General features: G+C 41.3%; 1 protein-coding gene across 8 annotated transcripts in view; it reads left to right on the top strand.

The window, feature by feature from the left end:
• Nucleotides 1-3,940: 3,940 nt before the first annotated feature.
• The window catches only part of LOC105054691 (uncharacterized), a 111,038-nt gene continuing 95,010 nt past the window's right edge, over nt 3,941-19,968 (top strand). For 3 of the 8 annotated variants that reach the window (XM_073246348.1, XM_073246343.1, XM_073246345.1), the window contains exons 1-4: nt 3,943-4,670; nt 4,763-4,903; nt 4,998-5,079; nt 7,479-7,970. In XM_073246348.1, the coding sequence (XP_073102449.1) occupies nt 4,417-4,670; nt 4,763-4,903; nt 4,998-5,079; nt 7,479-7,970 (969 nt within the window). In that variant the 5' untranslated portion in view covers nt 3,943-4,416. Of the gene's footprint in view, nt 4,671-4,762; nt 4,904-4,997; nt 5,080-7,478; nt 7,971-19,968 lie in introns of all 8 variants that reach the window. The other 5 variants (XM_073246346.1, XM_073246344.1, XR_012135743.1 and 2 more) reach the window with 4 other exon arrangements.

The raw sequence follows: 19,968 nt of genomic DNA, 5'->3' as shown, positions 1-19,968 counted from the left end.
TTAGAAAAAATAGTGGCTCCGATCATCATATCTAGCATATCATCTAACCTAGGCATGGGAAAGCGGTACTTAATGGTGATCTTGTTAATGGTACGGCTATCTATGCACATCCTCCATGTACCATCCTTCTTTGGATCAATAGTGCAGGAATGTGCAAAGACTCAAACTCTCTCTCACGAATCCTTTTTTAATTAGCTCTCCAACTTATCTTTGTAGCTCGGCATGCTCAGTAGAGTTCAACCTATAGTGGGGCAAGTTAGGTAGGATAGATCTAAGAACTAAATCAATGGCATATTGAATGTTTCTCATAGACGGTAAGTAATCTGGGAGATCCTCAGGGAAGACATCATGAAACTCACTAAGAAGGCTAGCTACTTCCTTAGGATAATCTACCTTAGGGTCCTCACGAACTTCTCTCGCAGGAAGTATTCAAACTGGTGATCCTTCACTCATGGTCATCTCTAATTCTTTAGTACCTATCAGATGGAGGCTTTTCTTTGTGATATTTTTCTTTGGTCCATTGCCTATCTTTCTATTGATAGCCTTAGGTGGGGAAGAATTAATCATGTTTTTTTTATTTTGATGAATAAACCTACAGGAGTTGGTTCTACCATAAATCGTAACATCATTATTAAATAGCCAAGGCCGACCTAATATGATACTTCCGACTTTCATGGATAAGACATCACACCAAACATGATCCTGGTAAGAATAAAGCTGGATGGGAACACGGCATCTAAATTTGATGAAAATAGAGGAGGAATCTATCTAGGACACACGGTATAGGCTGGGATGATCTATAGGAGTTAATCCTAATCGCTTAACCATATCGGTGGAGATGGCGTTGATACAGCTACCGCTATTAATGATCACCTTATAAATTTTATGATCAAATTTTATGAAGGTATAGAAAATAGAGGTCCTACGCTAGTCTTCACTTTTCTTAGTCGGTACTACAACATATCTAACGACTCCAAGCCTAAGGTCTGACTCGGGTGCAACATAACCTAAGATGTCCTCAATACTCTCAAACTACTCGACTAAGTCTGGATCAGCTTCATAAACTTTCTCCTCAATATTTTTTAGGATTTCTTCTTCTAGTTTTTTCACTAATAATGATCGATTGGGCCATTGTGTAGCAAAGTGACTGTAACTATGGCACTTGAAGCAATAGAATCGAGAACTACTTTCTTTTGATAACTCTCCAATGGCTTCTTTTTTTTTATCTTCTTTTCTCTCAATAGGGTGTGTAGGTGGAGGTCCGTTACTAGGAGCCTAGTTAATAGTGGGTCTTGATCCAAAAAGAATTACTCGACTGGGTTTAGGACGATGGAGAGTCGAGTATCTAGAAAGCCTCTCAAAGTTTAAGACAAGTTGATAAGCTTGTTTTAACATAATTATCTCTCGCAAAAAGAGCTCACGCTAGATATCTTCTCGTAATCTAGCTTTAAATCTAGACAAGGTAACAACTCTATCTTCATCTACTCCATATCTCATGAGGTACTCATTAAATCTCATGATGTACTTGGTGACTGATCTATTTTCTTGAGTAAGTCTCTGCCATTGATCTAAGAGTCTTTATTGATAAAAGGTGGGGAGGTACTTCTCTCGGAGTTTTTCTTTTATCTCATCCCAGGTTTCTATCAGATTTTATCTTCTCTGGTTAAGAAGATGCTCAACACTTTTTCAATAAAATCGGACTTGCCTAACCAACTTCATTCTAGAAAATCTAACTCTCCTTACTTCAGACATTTCGTACCATCCAAAATAGTGGTCCATGCTCGATTTTCAGTCTAGGTACTCTCTCGGATCTAGACAACCATCAAAACTTTGGGCTTCGACCTTCACATTCCTAAGGATATGCTCATCTTGGTCAAACTAGATATGGTGCGGGCGTGCCCCTATAGGTTGATCTAGTTCTAGGTTCCTATCTCTCTGCCCTATAGGCGTCGGAGAGACTCAGATTCAGGTTATTTCTACTTAGTTTCTTCTAATACTATTATTCTCTCATTTATAACTTTCATAAAATTTTTCAGTCAGAGTATTAATGATGACTGCTGTATTGGGATCCATATTGGGGTTAGGTGGGGAAGTAGGATGTTGGTACTAGGTACCTGATCTAGTGGTCATACAAATCTAGGATACAGAAATAAGGTATAGTAAGAAAATTAAAATATCTGAAAATAAATTATGAAATTTAAAGTATAAAAATTTAAATTGCTGAATTTAAACTAAAGTCGTAATCAACCGGCTTTGATACCAAATTGATGTGAGACAATCCTAACGAAAAAGAAAAGAAATCAATCCTAAAGATCAAGCTCCCTTCTGTTCATCAACAACAAATCACATCTGGCTAGGGGCATTATTATTCTCAGGACAGATAGTATAGTTGCCTATACTCTGCTCAAGAGGTGTAATTGATTGATACGAGATCAAAGTGAGATCAATCTAAATGATGCAGATGAATGCTATTTTAGATATCAGTAAACAACTAGCAATAATAAAATACATAAACAGATAGCAGAAATTAAATATGCTCATGAGTAAATGCAAAAAGAAATATGAATAAGATTAGGGAGAGTAAAATATTAATCCGTTAGAAAATCCAAGAAGATGGAAAAAATCCGAATCATGGTAGTTAAAAACCTATCTCGATTATGGCTCTTAATCTTTTAACCAAACAGATCCGTCGATAAAGAACTAGATTTTTACCAACATCAGATTTAATAAAAAAAATGAAAATCAAAGATCAACTGAAAAGGAATGAAGGTCTTTGACAGCATGTGATCTATGGAATAAGGGATCACTCTTTTCTCTCATCACAATAAATGAAAATTCTGGAGGAGACAGAACTTCTCTTGATGGGATAGGCTTACATGGATAGATGGTGGAGTCGAATTGGGATCGTAGGAATACTAGATTTCAAGAAGATGAAGATTAAAAGGATAGGAAAAAAAGTAGGCCTCATACCCTCTCCTTATGGGGCGATTTGGATCTCACACATACTCTCTTTCGGAACGATTGACACAAGTATTTGTGGGGTTTGTAAAATCATTTATTGTTTTCTTCATAAAAAATATAAAGATTTATATAGGATCCTAGGGGTCCTATTTCTTTAGGAATCCCTTACCTTTTATAAGGAAAAAATCAGCCCTCCCACAAAAAAGTAAAGCATAATGTCTGGTTTCCAAACAAAGTAATCTACCATGAAAAAGAAATCAGCCCTTCAACAAAATAAGTAGGTAGCCAAGAATTCTTAAGAAATCCTAAGAAAGAAATGAAACTCCATGTAGGCGCTTGATGCTTGGCACAACTTAGCATGAGGATCTTTGAGTACGGCACATACTGGCATGCATATTTTCTCCCTCGATGTGTGGAGAGTTGTAGCTCCTAAAGGTGACGTGGACAAACCCAATACAAATCCAAGTACAGTCCTATGGACCTTAAACTAAATACATCAAGATAACTTTATTGATTGAAAATAAATAACTGAAGTAAAATCAATCTAATGGGGCTTCTTCGATACAAATCGAATCCAAATCATGTCACCGACTTCTGATTGCTCTGATGTCCGCACCATATATATATATATAAAATATGGATATTGATATCGATTTAATATTCATATCTTAGTTATAAAATTTGAATATATAAAAAAATATGGATATCGATTTAATATTCATATCTTAGTTGTAAAATTTGGATATATAGAAAAAATATGGATATTGATAACGGTTTATATATATATATATATATATATATATATATATATATATCCATTTTCAGCTATAGGAAGCGGGGTGTTATAGTCATTTAAGACTGTATGTTAAAGATGCGGGGAGAGAAAATATCCCGTTAACATGCAAAATTAAATTTTGAAGGCTAAAGAAAACCTTTTTGGTGGGTGATTAAAGTGCAATTCATGTTAATAACATGACACACTCACGGCCGTCCGCAAATGCGTCACTCGCATGCGTCGCACGTTTCATGTACTGCCGCTCCGAGAAGGCTCCGGATGCACCTCCCGCATGCGGGGCGCGCGTTTCCGGTGCCGGGTCGGGGGTTGTATCCTTCGTTCGAAAGACGGATTCACCTTCCTTTGCAGGAGCAAACCGTTGGATCATCCACTTCTTGCTTCACGATCGGTGCCAATGGATTAACGACGAGTCAGGAGCGCTTGGAGAGCTGTGTGGTTGGTGATCCAACGGTGGATTCGCGCGAAGGAGCTGAATCCTCCTTCCACGCGAAAGATACTCCGCGGTTCTCCGGTGTCACCGCCGCCCACCTCGGTGAACGGTGGACCCTTTCTACCCTCACCCGGCGCAGGGGGAGTAACCAACGAGACGCCCTCAACCCAACAGGCCGACGCATCCCTCCCGGCCCACGTCAAGGCAGCGAGTCGAAAAGCCGTGAGCGATGGCGAACTCGATTCTGACCCCCGAGCAAAGGTACGCCGCGGGAGGGCTGCTCGCTATCGCCCTCCGCCATGCGCAGCTCCTCCAAATCCTCCCCTTCGACTCCTCCTCCTTCTCCATCGCCAGCAGCGCCGCCGACGGCGGCGGCGGCAGCAGCAGCAACACCGACGAGGACGACAAATCCTCCAATCCCCATCATCATCGCCATCATCACTGGATACACAAGTCTGGCGGCCTCCCTCGCCCCGTTTTCGAGTCGCTTCTTGCCTCGATGCTCTGCCTTCTTCTTGTTTGTTTGTTTGTTTGTTTGTTCTTAGGATGACTTGTATTTGCTGATTCTTGTAAAGATTGCTGGACATTGAATCTATGGACTGGCCTGGAGTGCGTGAAATGGTAAACCACATGAAGGGCGATGGCAAGGAAGGGGATAGCCACTCCTCCCAGCTCTGGACCCATGAGTCCCATGGCCTTCTTCATCCCGTTTTCCGGTCTTTTCTCACCCCACTCCTTTTAATGATTGTTTTTTCCAGTTTCATGGAATTGAGGTTCTGGAGTTTGCTCTGATACGCTGAAACTTTGTAGGTTCTTGGAGATTGATTCCAAGGCCTGGCCCGAATTGGAGAAAGTGGCTGTTTCTACTCCAGCCAGGCAACAAGTTGTGATGGTATGCCTTCCAATTCCTTTTCTTTCTGCTCTCCTGTTCTATCAGTTTGCTGCAAGATGATGTCTGCTTGAGAGAAGAATAAATGTTTGCTCAGTTATAGAGCTTGAAATGAAGTAGGTTTGCGTAATTATGATGTTGGTAAATAAAGCTCGTATGAAAAGGCATGAGGTGTATGATTAAAATGTATCACCCGAGAAATTTGATAAAGAGGTGAGACAAGAATTAACGCCAAGATAATCTGATTCTGAATTAAAGGAAAATAGCCATCAGCAGGAATGCATGTTGGGTCAAGGCCACAAAACGGACTTTGAAATCTGCCAAGCTTATGGTCAAGGAAGCACCATCAGAACTTTGAGAGTCAAAAGGATAAAATGAGACCATAACCATAGATCACCATCAAGCCCAGTTCAAATGTGAAACTTCGTTTTCCAAGCATTCCTATTGGGGCCTACATAAAGACGGCACCTACAAGTTTTTTCAAATCATATTGCACAAATTTCTTGATTGTTTTCTAGATGTTTGCTTTGGATTAGGCAACTTTTTGATAGAAAATGGAGCTTTTTTTTGGTACCAGAGCCTCCTTTGGTCTTTTGCTGCATGTGCATGTGCTATCTCCATCTCAATTTTTTCTCCATCATTTCGCCCTCAACTTGCAAGAACATGATGGAGAATCATAACATTGCTAGGAAAGGTTTTAAATTCTAACAATTCTAAAAGATTGCTAGAAGTTTAAATTCTTGGGCTATATGGTGCCACTTTTCAATGGATTTACTTTTTCTTTCTTGAGTTGAAAGATGGATATGTAATAAATACAATCCTTTACATGCAAAGGCCTCTAAAATAATCCTTATTAGTTATTATTGTACTTTACAAAGATTATTATAATGCATTATAAAAATAACTTTTTATATAAATACATATGATATTCTATAACTACATGGAGTGGCGGTGAGCTATCATCATCCTTATGATGATGATGATAACGTATGACCCACCTTGCAATAGTATTAGTTTGCTGTAGTTAATAGGTAAATATAATTTATTTTGTGCTCTTACTTCTTGTCTGGTTAGTTTATGCTTAATTAAGTGATATTGGTAATTTTATTAGGAAATCAGTATGTTCATATGATTTATTGAAGCTATCAAGCTTCGACATAATAGCCTAATTTCAGCTTGAAAGCATGAGAACTACATAAATTATCATATTTGATCACCTAAAACATAGTTAAATAATGTGATATAACTTGTCTTAATTTTTCTATTTTTATTTTTCTTTGTTTTTGGATTTTTTTCATGATCTTTTTAACTGAAACTCTGCTACTTGGAGTGAGACTAGTGAAACCGCTGAAATTGCTGAAAATCAAATCTCTAACTGAGAGATACCAAATCTGAGTTTTAAAAACTTGCAAAGTTTTGAACATTTTGTTTATCCTGCTGATGATATTGCATGTTTGTCTTGATATATAAGGACCTGAGATATACTCATGATAGGTTGGCTCCAGGTGTTCTTGGGACATATTTGGTGAAATATGGGCCTTAGAGTCAATAAAACATGATTGGAAACATCATATACATAAGCTACACTTGTCTTTTATGGGCAAGGAACTTGCAGAGACACACATGTGGTGGTCTCAGTAGAACAGGCAAGTTCCTCACCTATTTATATCATTAAGGTTCTTCTATGTCTTTCCTTCTGTACATTTATTGTTTTATACTGAATTCACTCAATTTTTTGTGTTTTATTATTTTAGAATATCTGATGTCTTGATGATAATTCTGCAATTTACTGGTGGTATATTTTCATTCCGATGAACTCAAAATATATTTGAAGTATTGGAACTTTGAAATTCATTGGCAAGAATTTCTTGTGAACAAACTTTCTGAAGTTTATTGTCCTTAATTCCTTATGTTATGATATCTCACTTAAAGGTATTTAACTCTACATTCTGAGGTTACACAAACTTGATCTTTTAACTTAACTATTTACCTAGGGGTACGATCACTGCCCCTATCAATTTTAGGAAAATGCTTATAAATTTCTTGAAATACTCAGTAATAGGTAAAGCTACTAGCCGGTTTATATCAAGTTGTGCGACAACCCAAGATACCTCCTTCATGTGCAAAAACTTCTTCATTTGTGATGAAGATCTAATATAACCATTCTAACTATTGTCATAAGTAAGATCCTACATCACTATATTATAGGCACATATAGTTCCGAGAAAGGTTAATGATAATAATCCTCGCACTTTTACTATGTGGTACGTAGATTCTGAAGTTTTAAGCAATTCATTTATTGGATTTTAACTTTTATGTCACTTTACTTTGAACTCTGTTCCTTCACTTATGTGTGTGTTTGATATTCTTTTTATTCTCACTGTTTGTCTATTCTTTCCTAGTTCCTGAAGACAATCTTTGATGACAAGGAAGCATCCTCAGAAAGATCAAATCAAGAATTTGCTTTGACAGAAGCAGTTGATTCTATGGTAAAGGATTTGCAAACTTCTTCTGCCTCAGCTGAGGCAATAAAGAAGCACAAGCACAAAGATAAATATCATGAAAGAATCACTTCTGATGTGATGTGTAGAATTTCTGAAGTGACATCTAAGCCATATGAAATCTTTGAAATGGCAAAGCTGAAATCCTTATTCAGTAGGGAGGAGGCACAGGGTCAATCTAACAATGAGCATGGTGAAAAATCTTTCCTGGAGGACATTTTAGCCAATTATCAGCAGAAAGTGGTAGTTCTATATGAACTTCTTTCTGCCTGTGTGGCTGATATACCTCAAGAAAGTGAGAAACCTTCACAACACAGGAAGGGCTATGATGCCCGTCACCGTGTTGCTCTACAATTGTTGGCAAAGTGGCTCGATGTTGAGTGGATAAAAATGGTTGGTTCATCTACTGAAACTGCTTTTAATATAGAACAAGAGCTTCTCTAATATGACTCTATTCATTATTGTTTCTCTTGAATTTCTAGAGATGTGTATGTCTTTCACTTTTTCCTCAAGCAAGCATGAAGATGTGATGCAACTACTATGTTTCTTCCCCTGCTTTTGAAGTAACATATAATTACTGGATGATGTCAAGCTTAATTAATTTCATAGTCTGGGCCTTGACTTTTCTTACTGGTTGTCATTCATATGATCAAACCTCTATTGTTTTTGTTCAGTTCTGACACTGGCATCAGCTGTGTTAAAACACCAAGGTAAGGCCACATTGTGGCATTCTAACTTTTAACCTGCAACAACTAAAGCTTATTAACCATAGTCCAACATATCTGGCTTTTTATTTTATGTAAACTTCAATCCATGAGATTTTGAGTCATGGTAGTTATTTTGCTTAATTGAGCCCAAGTTGGGTAACCAGGTGCTGTCTTGTTATCCAAAATCTTTTTAATACATAGCATACTTTATGCTTTGCCTTATTAATATTTGCTTCTGTACTTTGCATGTTTATGGCTTGTATAGTGCTCAGATTCTATTGGCTTACTAGATATGAAAACCTGTTTGCCTTCAGCATTGCCTTGAAAGATGCAGAAGCCTGAGACTCCAACTAATATCTTTATAGACCATGTTATTTATCATTGTTTCATTTTGAACTAGCTCGATAAATTGATATTCTCTTTCATAGACTCGTATTTCCAACTTTTATGGAATTGTTGCTTTCGACAGTTAATGCTGTTTTCATCTTGGCATAATTTAGTTTATCAGTGTTAACTGACCACTGGACTCGAAAATCTTAAGCTGTTGGGAAGTGGTCAACAATGTATATCAGGCCTGAACAATCAGAAATCTCATGCTAATGCTATTGAAAATAAGAATATAGGGTGGTACTTATAATTGTATTCTAAGCAATTATATTCAATAGGCAGGTGTAGTTGCTTGAGCTTACTACTTGAACGGAAAGATATAGTACTATAAAGTAATATACTAGTGAGAATATCAGATGTTTCTTTTATATGAAGTTCTTTCTGCCTGTGGCTGATATACCTCAAGAAAGTAAGAAACCTTCACAGCATAGGAAGGGCTGTGATGCCTATCACCGTGTTGCTCTACAATTGTTGGCAAAGTGGCTCGATGTCGAGTGGATAAAAATGGTTTGTTTGTCTACTGAAACTGCTTTTAATATAGAACAAGAGCTTCTCTAATATGACTATTCATTATTGTTTCTCTTGAATTTCTAGAGATGGGTATGTCTTTCACTTTTTCCTCAAGCATGAAGATGTGATGCAACTACTATGTTTCTTCCCCTGCTTTTGAAGTAACATATGATTACTCGATGATGTCAAGCTTAATTAATTTCATAGTCTGGGCCTTGACTTTTCTTACTGGTAGTTATTCATGAGATCAAACCTCTATCATTTTGTTCAGTCTTGACACTAGCATTAGTAGTGTTAAAACACCAAGATTGAGTCCAAGTTTTCAAGGCCACATGGTGGCATTCTAACTTTTAACCCACAATAATTGAAGCTTATTAACTATAGTCAACCTATCTGGCTTGTAGTATAAATAAATATTGATGTCTAAAATCTGATGGAGTATCAATGTGACTTGTAGATGTTGGGATCATAATAGTATTGTGGAAGAGCTTCACACCATCTCTCCAAGAGGTCAATATTGCGATAGTCTTTCCCGATCCTTATGTAGTCCATTGGGTTTAATCTAGGAGGGGTTATCCATCTGAGACTCTGCTGGCCATCCGAAGATGCTGATGGCAAAATCTGATCTAAAAGATAGCTAAGGCTGCAAACAATAGTAGCCACTCGAATATGATGCCTCAGATGATTCATGTGCATATGGGTGATTGGCTGCTGGTGTGGAATAAAGCCTGATGTGCAACTTAAAGCTAGATATGTCCAAGAACCCTACTCCACATCTAATGTTGTGGGACCATATTTTGCCCACCTATTGACATTTCCACTCCCGTAGATGTGGCAGACATCCGACGTTGTGACATGGGCAACCAAGACGTGATCGAAGCAACATCATGCGATCCGGACAGCACCGCAGATGTCGGCACCTAACCGACCACTTACAATAGGTCGGCAACCTACCTAAGACCATTAGACAATGGCTTGTCGATCCTATCCTTCCCCGCTTCAACTCCTCACAAGTCATCCGCTAGGTTGGACACTCTTTGGGACTTCGATGCATGAGTCTCATGGGCGACAGGCTGTGTAACCCTCTCTGACACCCACTATCCTAGCTCTGACAGTCACTATCTTAACTTTGGCGGATGCCAACCATCTGGCAGACTCTTTTAAACAAAAAAGAGAAAGAAAGAAAGAAGAGGGCGGCCCAAGAAAGGGATGCGGTCCCCTAGGAGGAAGAAGATTCTCTCCCTTTCGGGAGACAAGGACTCTGGACTCTATTCTCTCTCACTCCATCTTTTTTTACTGTTTTCCCCTTCGATTAATACTGACTTAACCATCAGAGGGTCCCCCGTTGGAGAACCCTCACCATCTTCCTCGATATTCTCGGACTTACCTTGTAGGTCCGTGGTGCTTCGATCGTAGACCGGTTACTTCAGCTCGGCGGGAGCCAACATCGTTCGGTCTAGCTACTCCCGCCGCATCACCAGTCGGAGAGGCGCAGCAACAGATTGGCATTAGAGAAAGGGCACGAGGCAATCTGGCCCCGTTCCTAGGAGAAGGATGGTAAAGATCAGGTCCTAAGATCACAACACCATGCCAGCAGTCATCCCTGCGCAGCACTTTTGATGGAGGAACCACCCCCAATGGTCTGCCATGGATCATCTGAGTCAAGCATCGTGGCAGGTCAAGTCCAAGCATCCATGGCTGTTGCATAATAGTCATAGTGCAATGGTGTCGCAAGGGCGTACGCTCCCCGAACGACCCCATCTCGATGGAGCTGTTAGGCTTGTACCCAGACGAGCATGAATGAGAGCACTAGCGCATGATTGTGGCTCAAGTTTTGCATTGACGGTTCCAGTCGACCAAGTTGACTTTATTGGGATTTCATGGTTTCATGCATGTAAAATTTTTTTAAAATAAGTATACAGCGAAAATTTAAAAAATTCAAATTAAATCAAATTTAATCTAAGCATGCATAAGATCAAATCTTAAAATCATAAAATAAGATCTACATATGTGAGATAGGATTCAAATAGAGAAATCAAATAGAGAAGAATAAATAGAGAAGATCTAATCTTCATACCTTGATGCGGATCGATCTACACCATGAACCAATGATTGTGAATGTCTTCCGAAGGTCTCTTGAAACCGCATAAGCATTCGGCGTCTACGGGTATCCACATGAAGCCTCGATCTGATCAGAAGCTTCTTGATCTCATCGGAGTGCTAGCTCCCTTGCAGAGATCGCATCTTGATGGTTGAAAACTCTCTCTTAGAGAAGAATAAAAGAGGATGTAGATCTCTACGCTAGAGATTATGAGAAGAACACTTTCTTCTCTTTCTTCCTAAAACTCATGCACAAAATCTCTACGCTAGAGATCTAAGAAATATGTCCAACTTTTGGACAAAAGGGGAGAAAAATTTCATGTCCAAAACTTGGACAAAAGAGGGAGAAAGAAGACTCTAACAACCAACTTTTGATTGTTGGTAAGAAAGAAGGGATAATGACTCATAGCAAACATCACACCTACCTTGATCCCGCGCTTTCTCCTTTTAGATTTTTCTCACGCATCTCCTCTCCTTTTTGGCATCTTAAAATTGATCAATATCAGGTTGTTGCCGCCCCACATTATCCCCTATTTAAATAGGGAGTAGTTAGGGTTTTAGGTTAGAGTCCATATATCCTTGGACTCCTAAGATATGCCCCCCAAGCCTTCTTATTTTGTGCGCCTCTCTCTTACAGGTTAAAAGCAGAAAAGAAAAGAGCTTCTTCACACAAAAACTAGAGGGGCGTTGGATATATGTGGCAGCACTTCATAGGGCTTCCTTATGGCGCAAGGAGAGAGGAAGAGTCCTAGTCACTTGGGACTCCTCCTTAGGTGGCTGATTTAAACCAAATAAAACTTTAATCAATTAAGGTTTAGTTGCACCCAATTAGAGGAGGATTCCTAGTCCAAATAGAAACCCAAAACCTCTTAGTTAGATCCTAATCCAATTAGGAATTAGGTCAAACCCAAATCCTAATCAAATAAGGAATTGTTCTTTCATGCAATTAGGTTATCTCATAACTCAATTAGGCTTGATCAAATCAAACCCATGTCAAGTCAAATTGAATCTAATTCAATTAGACTTGATGCAAGTTTCATTGTTCAATCAAATTGAGCCAATTAGCAATCCAATTGCTAATTAATTCTTTTATAACTCACTAACTCTTTCGCGAGTTACTTAATTGCAACTTTTGTATTGGATTAATTATCAATCATATTGATGATTAAATTCTATCACGATTCATAATCGTAATTTAACCATCTGATCAGTTAAACATCTCTTTGTGTGTGACTCTCATAGGTTCTATTCTATTTGGTAGTGAGATATATTGTGATCCCTATCACAATATTATTAAAACTCCTTTCAGTGGGTTGGAACCATTCCAATTCTGTCCATCAAAGATCATTAATCATCAAGATGATGCTCGTGGGTTTCACAATCTACCAGTGACACTTAACAGTATGTAGTGGCAATTCAGCAAAATAAAAGATAATGAACCTTTAGGTGCAGTTAACGTATGATACAGTCCTTCTATCATGAGTCCCAATCAGATGGCAGATCATGGGTAAGTCGTTAAACCTCAACATCGGTCATATGATAAATTTAATTAGCTCGAGTCCATGTATGATTTTCATGAAAATTCTTTTCCATCAATCACACTGCTATGGTTAGACTTAAGGATCCAGCTTTTTAAATTTCATTAGACTATTTTTCTCTGTTAGGATCAATAGATTCCATCTAGATGCACACCCTACTCCTACAGTGAATCAACTGTCGCCAACATCTATTATAAGGACTCATTGAGTCAATATTTATGTGTAGTCAAACTCCAGTACCTCACTGCGAGCAGCTATGGCACCGTAGGTCAAAAGATCAGTCATACTACTGCAGCATCGAGAAAATCACTAACGACTGAGCAGACATCCATGTGATTTCTCATGTTGGTCATGCTCAGTGCTAGTTGTTCTCTAACAACCACCTGCACTCTCGCTTCAGTGTAACTACACCGCAGACTCGAGACTCATCTGTCTGAAGCAAGCGATCCGTGCACTGGTCTATCTGGATCAATCATCATCCCCATGATGATCCTATGATAAGGAGCAATTTAGGAATTAATCGTCAATGACACATATCTCAAATTTTCAACTTTTTGAGAATATGTGTCATCATCTTGTTAATCTTTTGGATGATTTATGAACACATAAAATATGAATGATAATATAAATACTCATTAAGTACAAAATCATGTCCTAGTAATATGATACGTGTCAGTCAAGATTGGATTCTAGCGCATACATCCAACAATCTCTCACTTGTACTAAAGCCAATCTGCCATATACCAAGCCCCATCTTTTCAAGACAGGTTTTAGTCTTCAGCTAGCTAAGTGACTTACCAGTAAATTTACTACATCTCATGTAGATTTTGCTCTCTGCACCTCTATGTATTTCTACTTGAGGTAGTCGCGTATTCTGTTGCTTTGTGCTTGGATATCTGATGAGACCTAGGCTCTTTAGTGAGGGCTATGGTGCTATTGTCTTTGTAGTATAGTGTCATGGCATCTGATGACACAACATCTAGTTCTGCAACTAACATTAGAACCAAAATGCATTCTACATATTTACAGTGTACTCAGCTTCCATCGATCGATTGCTTGAAATCCTTCCAAGATACTGAATCATGATTACACAAGAACACACCCTTTGGTGTAGATATTTTACTATTAACATCAGACATAAAGTCTGAATTGATGTATCTTCCTACTCCTAGCTTTAATCTTTCTCCAAAACTTAAGAATAAATCTTTAGTTCTTCTCAAGTACTTAATGATGTTTTCACATCAATTCAGCGCTCTTAGCCTGGATACGATTGATATCTACTCGTGACATTCACAGCATTGACTATATCAATTCGAGCACATAACATGGCATACATCTATGCTTAAGAGGATAGCAGATCCCTCTCTGAGATTTCTATACTGAATCCTTTCAGCATTTACTCTCTGTACTTTTCTGTAAAAATACAAACATCCAGTTGGATCTATCTTTATAGATCCTTATACTCTCAGAATATAGGATGCTTGCTTTAGGTTTTTCATGGAGAATTCTATATACAACCACATTTTAACCGTTGTCAGTATAGGACACTCTCAATCAGGAGGATGTCATCCACATACATTACGGAGAACGTGACAACACTCCCACTGACCCTTTTGAAAATACATAATTCTTCATTTCTGATCGGGAGCAATTTAGGAATTAACTGTCAATGACACATGTCTCAAATTTTCAATTCTTTGAGAATGTGTCATCATCTTGTTAATCTCTTGGATGATTCATGGACTCATAAAACATAAATGGTAATATAAATGCCATTAAGTACAAAATCATGTCCTAGTAATATGATACGCGTCAGTCAAGATTGACTTCTAGGGCATACATTTAACAGACTCCGCACTGCTCGCCTAGAGTCCTTAAGTCTTAAGAGGGAGCTGTTGGTAAGACCGACTGTCGGAGCCTTCCCTCGAGGAGGACTTCCCCTCCAATCAACGCCAGTGCCAGCACCATTCCGACAGAAAGACGGATTCGAGAGAAAGGCTTGGGTGTCAAAACACCTAAATGATGAATTCCGGAAGGTCAGCCATCAACAAAATGATGGCTCCATCCTCAAGATCCAACCACCACTCTCTCGACAGAAAAAAAGACCTCGAGCAGGATGATACATGCATCGGTTTGGGACGCCATCATCGTGCTGGCTCTAAGATGAAGCCTCTGGCATGGATGTCTCATTCATCCCCTCGACAGGGCTCATCCAGAAGATCGCACTAGTCTCTTGGTGAGGGCCCACAAGCAATCGAGTTCCAGAGAAGATAGAACAGTACGTCGGACAATACTCCAACTACTGCACCCCACCGACAGTCCCGTGAGATGGGATCCCTTCGAATGTGGCAGGAGAGGGATCATCATCGGCTTCGGCTTGATGCCCCTACTCGCTTGCAGACGAACTGGGCAAGCGGATTGTTGACTTTGGCCTAATGTCCCCCTGCATCTGCTAAAGGAGAGAAGAGTCATCATCGGCTTCGGTCTGATGCCCCTCCTCGCCCATGGATGAAGCGAGCGAGAGCATCGCCGACCTCCACCTGACGACTTCCCATGCCTGTTAGAGAGATTCATCATGACAACGACCACCTGGAGCTCAAAGAAAAAGCGCAATAGAAGTTCTTTCATCAAGAATAGAGTTATCATTACAAAGATAATAACAACAACAAAGGAAAGTTGCAAAAAGGAAGCTACATCGATGTCTTCGATCATCAGCCGCAGAAATGGACTCGAGCCGTGCCCCAAAGTGATCGGAGACGTTCGTGCGAGGTACTATGTTGGTGAAGGTCGTACCCTCGAATGAAACTTTGGCAGCATGGCGGACGCTCTTCTCAGAGACATGTCTGCCTCCGGATGCTCCACCAAAGGCTATTGGAGAATCCAACTTACTGAGAAGGGAGGATTAACCTCTTGGAGAGGCTGAGGACCCCTTAGTTGAGTGTGATGCGGAAGTAACCTCCGATGATCGCCAACCCAACTCCCTCGTCAGAGTGGCGGAGGATTCCCAATGCCTCCCATGCCAAGCCCAAGCCTTCGCTACAACAACTCTCACTTGGGCATCCAACAGCAGTCCAATTAGAGACACAAACTTCCCCACCCGCAAGGAAGACACCCACCATCTCTCGATGGCGGTGGAACAGCACATCGTGCCATGGAAGACCACCAATGAATCTCGGCCCAAAGGGTGATGAAGAGTCCTTTATAAGGGGAGCCAAGATAGGCATTGCAACTTCAATGCATAGGTTGGTGAAGCGTCGAAGATGCGAGAGAATACCAATCCGAAATGAGGCTTCTCGTAGGTAAGGACTTCGGAAGGGTGATGCAATGGCAAACGATTGCGGTTAAGACCCGGCGAAGAAGGCCCAGGTCGAAAAGTTGGCTTGAAAACTGCCTTAAAAAAGTTGTTCCCGAAGTCTCAAACCACGAATTCTGAGGGAAACCTAACTGCCTAAAAGGTTTGCTCGGTGATGGAGATCAGATGCGCACCGAAGCCCAAAATCATGAATTTTGAGGGGAACCTAACTGCCTAAAAAGTTTGCTCGATGATGGAGATCAGATGCACACTAAAGCCGAAAATCATGATTTCCCAAGGGAACCTAACTGCCTAAAAGGTTTGCTCGATGACAGAGATCATATGCGCACCGAAGCCCCAAAACCATGATTTTCGAGGCAACCTAGCCACTCGAAAGGTCTGCCTAACAAAGGAAGCCAGGCATACACTGAAGACTCCAACCCAGCAATTGCACGATCGAATTGCATCAGAGATCCCAACAGAAGGAGGAGACGAAGTGCAATCATGAAGAGGTACCCATAGCAAAAGTTCATTTTCTCATTCCAAAGGAAAATATTTACATGAAGTCGGTGTCAAAGGGACATCGAACAAAAAAAAAAAGAAAAGAAAAGAAAAAGAAGAGAGGGAGAAAAAGGGGGCAAAAGGGCGAAGACCTACTCCTCATCTGAAGAGAATGCTTCCACATCCTCATCGCTGTTCCCAGAGCGGAGGTGGTGCAGGTCCAACTACGGCATCATGTGCTTTAGGCGGGCTTTGCAATTCGCAAAACCTTGGATGAACCCAATGGCGGAAGCATCAAGGAGCTCCCCATTGAAGGCCTTGTACTCCACGATGCAGTAGAGTCACGCTGTAGTGTAGGCCTCCATGGTGCTGCCCTGGCGGGCCACCCTTCTGGAAGTGGAGGAGCCCTCACCCGGGGCTCTTGAAGGAAATGGCGCCTGACCCACACTCGAAGGCTCCAGCGTGGTGGCCTTTGCCTTTATGGGCAAGGGCCTCCCCCTCAGATATTTGGCCTTTTTCCTGGTGGCCTCCTTCACTGATCGCGGCGACGGCTCCATCATGACAGGATTCAAGAAGATAGGAAAAGGCTCTCTAATGAATGCATCAACCACTAAGAGGTTGACTATTTATACAAGTCCCGAGCGACGTGCGCTCGGCCAACCGGCAATCGGGTAATGCCACACATTTGAACCCGAAGTGCTAAACATTACAGCCATTAACTGCACTCCCAACCATTCCAAATTTTGAGAGGCAACTCCCGAAATGCTTCGAGTCTCACCCCAATTTGCAACATCGCAGGCTGGGATAGGCTTGAGGTGATCCTTTGGTCAATTCCCTTGAGAAATCCCCCAGCCTCAATGGCGGATAGAGTCACGAGGCATCCTACTAATAAGTGCTTGGAGAAACTGGCGAATGAATCGGAAGCTTGAGCCCTCGAATTACTAGCCGAGGTGGACATTGGCTATCAAGGTTCTCGAAATGCTTCCCCACACAATCGTCCATCCGATTGCCCTCCTAGGTCACCAATAGGTTGAGACCTGGAAGGACATCGTTGACCCTGAAGTCATTCAAAAATCCTCAACAGGATCCGAGGTCACCTCGATAAGATCTGGGGCGGAAGAAGCCAACTCATCGAATACCAACCTGGCATTGAAGAAGAAGATCGAGTCATGACGAGCTTCGCGACCACCCTCAAGGCTGCAGCCAAGGGCCATCGAAGGGGCTGCCCAATCCTAGAATGCCTGTCAAACGGCACTTACAACACTCCCATCAGACATGATGGGCCAGCATTAGAGGTCATGCCGCTTCGGGTGACGAATGGCGGTCGAGCCCAAGGGTGCCTGACAACCGCCAATACCGATCAATGGACTATTTTGACAACCACCTGGTGTAGACCTTCGGTGTCTATGAATTCACTGTGTTTTCTTCAAGCCGGGCAATGCTCGAAGAAGCGCCCAACCATCCTAGTGGCACGGGCAGAGCTTCAAATGATGGAAAAGTTGATTCCGACATGTGACCCCATGACCTGATCAAACAGTCTATTTCTCAGTCTGAACACTTCGAACTAGAAAGTAGGCGGCAAATGTTGGACCATATTTCGTCTATCTAATGATATATCTACTCTTGCAGATGTGGCAGACACTCGATGTCGTGATGTAAGCAACCAAGACATGTGATCGGAGCAACATTACGTGAACCGGATGGCACCGCAGACGTTGGCGCCTAGCCGACCACTTGTGATAGGCCGGCAACCTGCCTAGGACCGTTCGACAATGCCTCACCGATCCTTTCCTTCCCCACTTCAGCTCTCTGTAAGTCGTCTGTCAGGTCGGACACTCTTCGGGATTTTCGACGCACAAGTCTCATGGGCGACAGGCTCTACAACTGCCTACCAACAACCACTGCTCTGTCGAACATGGGCGCAAGTTGTGCGACCCTCTCTGACGCCCACCATCCTGGCTCTGATAGCCACTACCTCAACTCCAGCGGACACCAACCATCTGGCAGACCCTTTTAAACAAAAAGGGAAAGAAAGAACGAAGGGGGCGGCCCAAGAACGGGAGGCGCTCCCTCGGGAGGAAGAAGACTCTCTCCCCCTCGAAAGATAGGGAGGGCTCTGGACTGTACTCTCTCTCATTTTATCTTTCTTTACTATTCTTTTTCTCTGATCGATACTGATTTAACTATCGGAGGGTCCCTTGTCAGAGAATCCCCACTATCTTCTCCGGCATTTTTGGACTTTCCTTGCAGGTCTGCGGTACTTTGATCGTAGATTGGCTACTCCAGCTCAGCAGGAGCCAACACCATTTGGTCCAGCTACTCCCGCTACATCATCCAGTCGGAGAGGCGCAGCAACAAATGTCATCTTCTATAGTAGCATTATATCCTGAACGATCATGAGGAGTCCATCTCCTGTATGTAATTATCCTCGCAGGTTCCACTAGATCATGCACCATGGTCCTATCTTGTATGGTATGAGTAAATTGGGACTCGATGATGAATCGAAGGCCATCTTGGGATTGGGAGTTATAAACTATGATGTCCTGTGCCTTGCTACCTCCTTGGCCACCTGATGCATCATGGGAAGAACTGTTGTTGCTGGTTAACGATTTGGGCAATCGGTCATCAGATGGCTAGTTGGTCCCCAAATAAGAGTAAATGGATTCCTCCTTGAGTCTCTCCAAAGAAGATGCAATTGCCTTTCCTTTGCTGGCCTGAACAATTGTCTTCTTATCCTAACTCTTCTAGGAGGAGCAGCTAGGCCTTCCATCCTGACTAAATCATGTACTGTCGTGGCCTCTACTCAGCATATCTCGATCAAATTGCTGGGAGGATGTCTTTGATATGGAGTTGTGCAATGATCGGCTCTCCCAACCTCTACAGCTGATCAGCTGAAGTGAGTCTGGAATATATTGTTTTTCCCATTGATCTGCATCCATCCTATCCTTTCTAGCTACAAAATTAGCTAGTCGAGGAGGTGATCCGAGCTCATCCAGCTTTGGCTCTTGCTATTGGCTCTCAAGCCACCTAATTATCTGATCTTCTTCATCATGCGTGAAGTTGTTGTGAAGTGGGTCATTGTACTTCAGCTTGACTTTTATTCAATGCATCTCAGTCACAGACACAAATTGCAGTGGATTTATACAAGATCGTTCAACTGCTTTTGTGTGAGACAGTTCCTTTGTTAGCTTTGGATGAGGCCGAAGGTAGACCAGTTGCGCTCACAACTACCAGAGGAGACTATCTATGAGACGATCTGGATCGCTAGCCATCTTAGGTTCCTAGATGACAGGCTGAAGTAGATCCATCATTCGACTGCAAAAGCATTCAAGAAAACTACATATCAAATACTATTA

Source organism: Elaeis guineensis, chromosome 12 (genome assembly GCF_000442705.2).
Source record: "Elaeis guineensis isolate ETL-2024a chromosome 12, EG11, whole genome shotgun sequence".
Taxonomy (NCBI): domain Eukaryota; kingdom Viridiplantae; phylum Streptophyta; class Magnoliopsida; order Arecales; family Arecaceae; genus Elaeis; species Elaeis guineensis.
The sequence above is the reverse complement of the archived record's forward strand: the minus strand, read 5'-3'. Positions and strand labels throughout refer to the sequence as shown.